At 38.8% G+C, this 10,717-nt stretch overlaps 1 protein-coding gene across 5 annotated transcripts; it reads left to right on the top strand.

Moving 5' to 3' along the window:
- Positions 1–262: 262 nt before the first annotated feature.
- PTTG1 (PTTG1 regulator of sister chromatid separation, securin) lies at positions 263–10,155 on the top strand. 5 transcript variants are annotated; one of them, XM_078385839.1, is made up of 7 exons: positions 263–368; positions 1,475–1,554; positions 2,976–3,087; positions 3,519–3,688; positions 6,457–6,547; positions 7,026–7,175; positions 7,428–10,155. In XM_078385839.1, exons 3-7 carry the CDS (start codon positions 2,997–2,999, stop codon positions 7,499–7,501), a joined length of 576 nt encoding a protein of 191 aa, XP_078241965.1. In that variant the 5' UTR covers positions 263–368; positions 1,475–1,554; positions 2,976–2,996; the 3' UTR covers positions 7,502–10,155. The 5 variants fall into 5 exon arrangements, with proteins under 5 accessions (XP_078241965.1, XP_020664953.1, XP_020664950.1 ...); XM_020809291.3 differs by lacking the exon at positions 263–368 and adding an exon at positions 1,198–1,280; XM_020809290.3 differs by lacking the exon at positions 263–368 and adding an exon at positions 1,269–1,391.
- Positions 10,156–10,717: the final 562 nt, after the last annotated feature.

Below are 10,717 nucleotides of genomic sequence, written 5' to 3'. Positions count from 1 at the left end.
TCCATATATACGTAGAGATAATAGATGTCGATAGGATCAGGTGTTTGGGAGGAATGTGATTGGAAAATCTCTCTCTCCCTATATATATCTATAGGGAGAGAGAGAGAGATTCCTTCTGGCGCCTTGGTAAAGAGAAATACGTAGAGAACAACCACATTCCTCCCAAACACCTGATCCTATCGACATCTTTTCAGAGTTAAACCCCACTGACTTCCATGGGTTTTACTCCCAATTAAATGCGCACCGTATTGGAGCCCCGGATTACACAGGAAGGAAATTCGCGTTTTTTTAAAATTTATCCACAAAGGCTTCTTTGCTGCTGTTCCCGAGCAGCGCAGGTTGTAGTCCTGTCGGCACTTTTAACAGATGTACGTATATAGGATTGCTCTAGAATTTAAGTCGGCCTCCTAATAGCAGACGGGGCAACGGTGGGTAGAGCCCCTTCATGCACTTAATGACGTGAGTTTCAATCTGTGAAAGCTTGCGTCTTGATAAAAGTGTGTGAGGCCGCACTCCTACATATGCTTGACCGAAAGAGTAAGGAAAGATGGGACTTTTAACAGACATGAACACAATTGTAGTCAGTCATTATAGTACAAGATACTTCGTTGTTGTTGTTGTTGTTGTTTTTTTTTGCATAAGGGAGGGCTTAACATGATGGTACCCGATGTTCGAGTAACACGTTTAAACTCTCCCTTGAAAGAACTACTTTGCTGCTTGAATCCATTGTATTTTTTGGTCCATAGTAGGCAATTTGAAGATTAAGAGAAATGTCACGGAATTTTGTTATTTTGCTGACAAATACAAGACGAATAACATCTACTTTGGGATTAGTATGTATGACACCAACAGTGGAATGGACAGGGAAAGCGGTAGGAACTCCTTCATGATCTTGCCTGGCCATAGGTCAGGAATGCTTTATTTATTTGGTAGTGGGTTCGATTTGATGACCTTCCAGCGCTACAGTTCTATGTTGGGACGGGTGGTTGGTTTGAAATAAGCCTTAGGATGCATTGGATTTTTTCCCAACGAGGTAAAGGGGGCTTCTAGAGCATCTTGTACAGTACAGTATTTGCATTTATATTTGCAAACGGGAGTTGTGTCAGGGGCGGGACCAAGGCCAAGCCCACCCTCTTCCCTACGATGGGTTTAGCGAAACAGCCAATCACAGGCGTTAGCGGCGCACGAGGGCAGCGGTAGCCAATGAGGTGCGAGAACCATGATTTAAAAGTGTTCGGTGGTCAAAACGGAACCGCGATATACTTTGCATTAGAGTTGCGGTAAGTTTGTTTGTTGTTAATTAACGGGTGGATGTTTTCCAAATGCTTCAGACTTCCTTTGCGGCGATAATTAAAAGGATGACAAAGGGGAAAGAGTAGAGGGTGTAATTGGTAAGCATGTTATGTTTTGCATTTTTTAATAGTTGCCTTTATTTAGGGTAGTTTTGCTAAAGTCTCATAGTTTTTCTTCACAGACCAGGATAGTTTCTCTTACCGTGGTGTTTCCTTTGGTAGTGTCGCTGTACCGGGATTTCTTTTAAAGACTATAGTCTAGGTAAGTAAGGGAAATTTTTATAGATTAAGCTAAAAACGTGAATTCTATCGCCGTTAAACTCATGAGCTGCGGTAACTGGAGGCAATTAAGAGTTCAATTCTGCCCATGTTTACTTGAGACCATTACCAATTGAGATATAATGCTGAGTTTTTAGTGGAGGATGTTCACCTAATGATAGAATTATCTGAAGCCTTTGTGCCAGCCTGGGGAAAAAAGGTCTCTAAACATGTAACAAGTCTGTATTTTAGAGATACAGTACAAACATAGTTTTGTTTAAATCGAAGTGTGCACCGTGTTTTTCAAAATAAAGACTGAACTTGTATTGCTTAGTTTAGGAAATTGAATCATTGTGAATTTGGTAAATCAATTTCTCTATTTGCAACTTAATATGCTAAAGTAACTTAGGCTCATCAAACTCCACAGATTCAATGGGTTTACTGTAGTGCAATTAACCAAACAGCAGGATTCCAGCCAAATTATCCTAATGGCTGTACTGATATACTTGACAATATATATCTATTACTTAATATATGTTAAATCAAATTAAACAGGTTTAGTTTGTTTAAACAGCTGTAGAGAATAGCTTTTCTTTGGGCCTGAGATGGAATGAACTGGTGCTGGTAAATAAAAGAACCTGAGTCAGACAGCTGAAGAAAGCATTACATATTTTTGTGTAAAAACAGTGGTTGCTGCAGGTTTGAAGAATTCTGTGAGAGCTTTTGAATGGTACTGCTGTATTGCCAGTGAGATATTATTTATTTATTACTTAACTAAAATATTTTATTTACCCCACCTTTCTCCTTAAAAAGGACCAAGGTGGCTTACATAATTAAAAGACAATATTTAAAAGCTAAAAACTGTAAGTATACAAATATTTTATAATTAAATACCACACTAAAAATGGCACTTAAAACCAAAAACGCATTCAACAAGGAACAACACTCCATTAAAAAGCCCTTCTCAGACAGCCAATCATTAATGGAAAGTCTATCTGAAGAGAGAGGTCTTCATCTGTTTGCAGAAAGATAGCAGCGATAGGGTTGATCCTTGTGACCTGTCTCAGTTAACAATCTGGTTGTGTTGTTCTGGACCAGCTGAAGTTTCTGAGCATGTTCCAAAAGGAGTGCCATATAGACTGCATTATAGTAATTCAGCTGGGATACAAATATGTTAACGTAGCCAGATCAGACCTCCAAGAAAGCACAGCTGACATTAGTTTTAATTGGCCAGATGCACTCCTGGCCACCACTGAAACCTGGGCATCTAGGCTCAGAGATAAATCTAGGAGCAACTCAACAGCTTCTGTTTTCAAAGGGAGTATAACCCCATCCAGCCCAGGCCAAATTAACTAATATTTTAACATAATTATGTGAAATAGCTAAGCAAGCAATCCTAACAGTACTTGTCGCTATCTGTTTCAGTGGCCATCTGATGCCAAAGTCATGGCAACACACATATTCATAGACAAAGAGAATGGTGAAACTGGCACGACTGCTACTTCTAAGGATCAACTGAGACTTCTTTCAGCACCTGGTGAGTTTGTATTAATGTACACTTAAAACTAATTTAGATAATTGATACAGCAATTTGCTTAAAAGTACTAATTTGGATTAATATTTTGAGTGCTTTGCAGTTCTATGAGAAATATCATTGATCACCCTTCTGTTTAGCTTCATGGTAGTTCAACCTACAGTATACTGAAATTTGTCCCTTGCATCTCAGGAAGGCCGAGTGGAGTTGCAATATACCATCTTAACTTCAGTTGTTATACTTAGCACTTTTAAAATTAGACTTCTAGCAACTGCCCTATTGTTTGAATTGGTTGCAAGATTGCAGGTTATATGCGCAATAGGCTTCTGGTCAATCTAATCTTATTATGTGTAATAGCATGCATGTAAAAGAGAGATTTTTAAAATGTGCTAGTTTCTTCAAGCATTTTTAGTGAGTTTTATTTCTTTCCACAGCAAAGACTTTTGTTGAAAAGTCTCATCCTAGGACTCCACTTGTTGGAAGAACAGCCAATGTGAATTCAGCAGCATCCCAGTCGGTCAGGAAGGCTCTAGGAAACTTGAATCGGCCTCTGTCAACTACAATGACTCAGTTTCGTAAAGGAAAAAAGTTCTCTGTAAAAAAGGTTAGTAGAACCAATACTCTGTCTAAAATAAATTCAAAATTTTAACAGAGACCGAAGTGTGTTGGTGCTGAATTTTGACCAGATAACAATTGTGAGTAAAAAATCAAAAAGCTCATGCTAGCTTTTTAGTTAGGTAAGTTGAACAGGATGGTTCAGACATGTGCCTCAGTCTATCCGGCAGTAATGAGTAGTGCCTGTCAGCTGACCTAAAGTCAAAACACTAAGTAACTGAAGCTCTTTCTCTTTATTTATTCTGGATTAGTAACAAAAAAGTGGAGTGCTTTGACAAGCAAGTCAGGGATTCCTTAATTTGCAGTAAACCAGGGATGGAGAACTTGTGGCTTGCAGGCCAAACTTGTACTGTGAGTGCCCTCATCAGATTGCCCTCTCTGACACCTGCTCCATTCACCCTCTTGATTGGGGTTGTGGATGTATGATGGATCACATTTTGATCCAACAGGGATACCAACAGGAGTATTCCTGCCCAGAGCTGCTTGCTCTCCCAGTTCTGAACACAAGTGACATAAAAGGAAACTACTGTTATTTCTGGTCAGATAGCAGGGTGTGGGCCTTTGCCTGTCTTTGTCTTTCCTAAAGTGGGAAGGCACAGGGCAGGTGAAGCCTTCTGAACATCTGTGCCAGTGGTAGGAATGAAGCTTCAGCCAGCAACCTTGGAATCAGCTTTGTTGCACATTGAGGTCTCCTCACTGGGGAAAGCACAATGATAACGGGGACAATGTGATATCCCTAATGGATTTTTTTTGGCATAGAGAAAAATGATGGAACTAAGTGGTAGATTCCTTGAAAGTAAAAATTAAAGGCTTCTCAACCATACACTGAGGAAACTACAATCCTACATCCCAAAGACATGATACTAAGAAATGTAAAGGAAGAATACACATTTGCAATCAATGATATGAGGAATGCTCTGATAATGTTGGCATTTAAATAGCCCTTATTATAAGCAAAAATCATATACTGGTCCAAACTCATAGTGGTGATGGAGTAGAATGTTAGTGTAGCCATCACCCTGCTTTGGCTCAGGTAGAAGATTATTGGCATGTACCAATGAGAGCTGTTGGGAGGCAGAGCCAGAGAAACTAGAAGAAAGGGGTGAGTCAGAGTCTAGTTAGTTCAGTCAGAGACAGAGAGGAGAGAAGATAGTTTGGGTTTGAGGCAGGGAGAGTGTTTAAGGAGTGATTAGTCAGAGTGTGATCTGTATTAAGACAGAAGAGGTTAAAGTAAAATACCGAAGCTTTGTGTAACTTTAAGAATGTGCTTAAGAACTGGTCCTAAAACAACTTGTAATTAATAAACCTGTTTCTGTTTAAAAGTTCAATACTGAATGGACTTCAGTCTTTCATAGGAAATGTAGGTTGATAAAGAGATCAACTGGTGGCAGTGTGTTAAAAGGTGTGTTGGGATACCTTCGTGAGCTCTGGATTTGGTGAAATAAACGTGCCATGGGGTAAACGTCACAATTGGTGTCCAGTGGTGGGATACAAAATAATCCAGTGAAGCCAAGGTTTAAAACTGAATTTTCTGGAGCCATGGGTACCTTTTAGTCAGAGGTCTGAGGTGAAGAAGTGGGTGACGAGCTAGAGCTTTTGTGGAAAAGCTTAGTGGCAGGGCTTCTGAACCCAGATCTGGGGAAACTAAAGATAGAGATCCAACTCTAAAGGAGAAATCCTTTTTTTGTTTACCCCAGGATTTGAGAGATCCAGTGATCATATGCAAATTTCACAGACTGAGGATAACCTTTGCATGGCAGACATCTGAAGAAAATCTTTACTCCTTGTCTTCTGGTTCTCTCACAATAATGGAGTAAAAAATTAGAGGAAAAAAATACACCTTAAAAATATTTTCTAAAGTTAAGCAAAGTAAAAATAAAGAATAAACTTCTTGGTGGCTTTCTCTGTAATGAAGTCCCACTGCAGAGTCAGTAATCTGAAGTATCAGCAGTAAGATAATGAGATCAGAAGACAATGCAGGTGTTTGTCAAGGAGTTCTGCATAAGATGGGCATAACTTATTTCAATGCAGGCTATATTTGCCCTTTTCAAGACTAGAATAATCTGTCTTATGGGATCTACACTACCTATTGCCAGGAGAGGAGAATTTAGTGATATGCTATAACAATCTAAATATACAGTGGTTCCTTTTAATGTTTGAGGTAGCAGGTGCAGATGTAACATGTTTCACTGCTTGCCTGGAACACATCAGTATAGCTTTTACCAATTTTATGTGTTATTGGAAAATAAATTGTTTAGGAACATGAATGACTGGGAAAATTACTCTGCTGGGAAACCTTTTCCCTCTCTAGTTCTAATGGGATGCTCCAGGGAAAGGGTGCTATTGTTCCAGCAAAGCTTGCAAAAACAGTCCTGTTTTACCCACACTGTGCTTGTGGTAACTGTGGGAACCCTATTTAGTTTCCATCCTCAGTTCTTCAGCTGAGAAAGCCTCTCAGATCAGCTCACATAAGAGCATGACAAAAAGACAGTCCCTGTTCATTGGCTTCCAATGTGAATTATGTCATATAAGGACAAGCAACTTGGGCACCCCCTCTACAAGAGTTATAGGAGTTCTTATTAGTCTAGACAATAGTTTGGACCTGGAATAAGAATAGCCCAGTAGAGGAGGATTGAAGGGGTGTAATCTACCAGCATTGACTTCAGTAGTGAAATTCTAGCTAAGGTATCCAGAAGGGGAAAACACATGAGGGCATAGTCTTTTTGTTCTCATGTTTTATAATTATTTTCTCTTAAGGCTACTGAGAAGACGAACACAGTTGAAAGCTGCAGTGTTGTTACTGAAGATTGTCCAGAGAAGGAGAATCTGTTTTTCTATAATCCTCTAGGTAATTAAATAATACATTTTGGGTCTTCTTGACAAAATGGAGAGGGCAGCTTGATTCTTATAGCTAGCAACATCAAGGGACAAATTTTAACCATCCAGACAGTGGGCTATGATGGGATGTCAAACATTGTACATTAAATGGACTTTATATGCTTGATTTGGACAGTGCATTTTTGGGTTTCTGTGTAGGACTGTATCAGATTTGACTTCTTTTTTTTTGTGCTGTTCCAACGCAAACCAAAGAAATGAACTTGTGAGTACCAAAACATTTGCAACTGCAACAGTTTTCTGAGAGAAGGGTTGCATTTTCTGACAGAATTGCAAGGGTGACAATATTTTTGGCCGTGACTGTAAATATGTACCTAATATTTGTATAGTATGTAAAATATGATTGAAACTTAAGTAGACTGATTTTAAATGTTGTCTCTACTCCTCAAGGATGGAAGGTAATGCTACATTATTGATATTTTATTGAACAGACTTTGAGAATTTTGAAGTTCCTGAGGAGCACAGGCTGAGCCACATGTCATTGACAGGTGTTCCTCTCATGACATTTGAAAAAGCATCTGACATATTTACTGGCACAGTCTCTGTACCCATAATGCAACCTCCAATTTCATGGGATTATGGTAAGTATAGCAAATAATGTCTTGATTTCCATTCAGCAAAGTGGGTCCCTGAAATGTCCCACTGAAAGGGCATAAAGTGAATCAAGGACATGCTGATTATTGAATAATATGGTGGTTGCTTAGCAACAGTTGCCTAAAATATGGATGACTAGACTCAGTAGTCTGAGCACTAAAGGAAAAGTGACATTAGGACTTGAAATGATGAAAACTAGAATGCAATTTCACTGATATGCTGTATTTTTTCCTTTCCAGACACTCTGCAATCAACCAAAGATTATTTAGCTACCTTGGATGAAATAATAATTGATCTCCCCCCTCCCTTGTAATATTTAAACAGGCTACTTTTTTTTTAACTTAGTTCTGGACAACTTGTATCAGTTTCATAATAAAGAACATGTAACCAAGGTCTATGCTGAATTGGTTAACAAGCTAGAAATCTGGAGAGGTGTAGTGGATGTAATTAGAATTCCTGATGTGCTTTGTGACTAGGGGAAAAGGCACACACATGACTGCAGAGGGAACTCCTAACTAGAAGGAAATATTTTTGGATAGAAAAAAAATAAGGAAAAGTTTGCTTGGTCCCTGAAACAATTATTGAATAGCTACTTTCAAAGCATCCATATGCATGCTTTTATCTAAACTGGACAGTCACCTTAATTAATAGTTTAAAAATGGAGGTCTTCTGCAGCCTTTCCCACTGGATCTTTGTTGCTGTTTAAAGGTTCAGTCATATAATTGTAAGATATTAGATGGTCGAGGAATCAAATATTTCTGGTTTTTGCTTGGGATCCTTTGTTAAAGCAAAGTTCTGTATAAACATAACTATTATCACTTCAGTTCTATTCTGGCAAGGTGACAAAACTACATAAATATCATTTCCTAGGAAATGTATATTTAAGTAACTAATGATTCTGTCTTCTGGCAAGTAAATCATATGGAGGATGTTTAAAGATGGGCTATTGACTGCCTTCTAGATGATCTGTCCTTTTCAAAATGAACTCTGCAACAGGGAGAAATGTCTTTGAAGGATGAACAGTCAGTGATTTAAGATACTAAATGACAGTTGGTTTCAAAGAAAATACAGTACTATGTCTACTTGAGTTGCACTCTTTAAACACTGAATGTTTTACTGCCTAACCTCCAAGTGATAATCAGAAATATTTCTTGTATCCACATGCACCATGGGTTTTTGCTTCCACTGAGCGGCCATTTTGATGTACCACATTATTACTCTTAACTGGGTTGACAAAGATAGTACTTACCTTGGTTTTTTGAACAGTACGGGATCTTCATCATTTAGCTTCATTTAGGGCACTCATTAACAACAACAAAAACATTCTTACTAATCATTACCAGAAGAAAGGTCAACAATAAATACACTGGAGTAGAGCAAGTGCAGACAATGAGTTAAAGGCTTCACGTACAAGTAGAACTGATACATGTTCCAGTAAAAAGAATCTTGACAGGAATTATTGCTGAAGAGTTAATAAGGCGAGAGCATGCATATACTGAGCAGCTGTTGGTGAAGATCTGTCTTGAGCATTCCGAACACAAAAACACGCACGAGAGCTTGGGAAAACCTAAATAGTAGAGCCAATGAGAATGAAAACCAGGTATAGTTATGTTAGGTTTCATCGTTTCCTGCAGTAGGTAAATGGAATTACAGGAGGAGGGGCTGGGAATGTTAACATAGTTTTGCAAAGCAGAGCTTTTTGCTATAGAGATACAGCCAGTGTGGAATTTGGTTTCTTTGGCCAACAGCATGAGGGGCTGTTTATGTGTTGGGGAGGTGGGGTACAAGTTTTCAGAAGTATACCTGGTGAATTGTGAAAGTTGGACCTGCTTGGCTACATTCATCACAAATGTATAATACAGGTGACAAATGAATATAGTCTCTTTTTAAAAAGTATACTTTTTGCTAAAGGGAATTTTAAGAGGGTAATTGATTTTAGTGAGGGGCTAGGTCTTATTTTATGGCACACTGGAGGTGAAAAGCATTGCATTTAATGGGGACATGCCTGCCTATATACAGTACTAATGGGCTGAATCATGCTTATAGGAACATGCACTAAATGGGTGAATGAAAAGCTACCCAAACCGTCTGTAGAATTTATTGCTTCAAAAATGGAAAAGGTCACAAATTCTTGTCACTTCTATTCAGAGGTGGGTACCATAATTGAATGTATATAGTATGATCTTGGTAATAAACTTTCATGCTGTGCAGCCATCTACTCACAACGTTCTAGTTAGAGAGCTGACTATTGTTAAAAAGTCCCTGCTTTTTTCTTTTTGGCTTCTGCTGAGAATTTCTGAACTTAGGCAAAACAGTTAACCATGTGGAATAATTCAAATCATATTTCCCAGTTCCAGGCTTCCTCTACAGGTTCTAGATGACGACCACAAAGGACGTTGTTATAATATAGTTTACTTTGCAGCTGAGTGTTCAACAGCATGCAAACAGTGTGATTGTAAATTTTTAGGTCTTCTATTCAGGGGGACATTAGGTTGTAACAGAGTAAGATGAGGCGAGACTGCTTAGAATCATAGGGCACTGCTCAGTGGCTTCTACCTGTGCAAAAATTTCCCAATTCTTTTCGATGCGTTTGTTGATTGATGCTAATGTGTAGGCAAACACAGTTCAATGTGGCACAGCGGTGAAGCAAGTTATGTCTAGAGGGTATGCAAGTTGTTTTGTAATTTTATTTTTATGGAACTTTGTAGCAGGTTATGGGTTAAAGGTACGGGCTGATGAGAGATTATTGCAATCTTGTCAAAATGGAGTTTTTAAAAATTCATAATGGCCAGACAGTTGTTACTTAAGGAAATAATTTAGAATTTATTGTGTTCATTGCCCCACTACTCTGCTCACAAAATGTGCTCTTATGCTCTCCTCCTGATACAAAGAAGATACCACTTTGCTAATTTGTTCTTCTGTACATTTTTTGTGAGGAAAAAAATTAAATAATTCACAAGCACTGTATGCTGATGTGTCTGCTTTCTCAGTTTTCTCATCCTTTTCCTGTGTTCCTCTCGACTTGTGAATGGCTGCCACCATATATGGTATCCAGGCAAGTTGAGATTCCCTGGTAGTCTGTGCTGCTAGGTGGTTTGTGAGCTAATCCCAGTCATTTCAGCCTGATGTGAACAGGAGCCACTCTGTCCAGGCACAATGACTGACAAATGGGATGGCTTGGATAAGGGCCATTCTGCTATTTTAAATCAATGCTACAATAAGAGTGGTGAGAATGTGAACCGTTGTGGCAGGAGGGGAAAGACATTGGTGGCATGACAACACCTCTTGACTTGATGCATGTATTGCCCTATTGGTTGTTGGTGTTACATGCCATCAAGTTGGGACTGACTTGCAGCGACCCTAAGAGGGCTTTCAAGGTAGGTGAGATATTTAAGGAGCAGTTTCCCGCCAAAGTGAATTTTCATAGCGGAGTGGGGATTCAAATCTCCAGAATTGTATTTCATAGCACTACATCTATAATAACACACTGCATATTTACAGTACTTAGTGATTGCTAGTTCCCTTTTAC

The sequence above is a fragment of the Pogona vitticeps genome, chromosome 2 (assembly GCF_051106095.1).
Source record: "Pogona vitticeps strain Pit_001003342236 chromosome 2, PviZW2.1, whole genome shotgun sequence".
NCBI lineage: Eukaryota > Metazoa > Chordata > Lepidosauria > Squamata > Agamidae > Pogona > Pogona vitticeps.
This window is presented reverse-complemented; position numbering and strand designations above follow the sequence as displayed.

Excerpts from the sequence above, each read along its gene's own strand:
- PTTG1 (XM_078385839.1), top strand. The coding sequence starts at position 2,997 with ATGGCAACACACATATTCATAGACAAAGAGAATGGTGAAACTGGCACG. Across the intron at positions 3,689-6,456 it reads AAAAGTTCTCTGTAAAAAAG|GCTACTGAGAAGACGAACAC; the intron begins GTTAGTAGAACC and ends TTTTCTCTTAAG. Across the intron at positions 6,548-7,025 it reads GTTTTTCTATAATCCTCTAG|ACTTTGAGAATTTTGAAGTT; the intron begins GTAATTAAATAA and ends TTTATTGAACAG.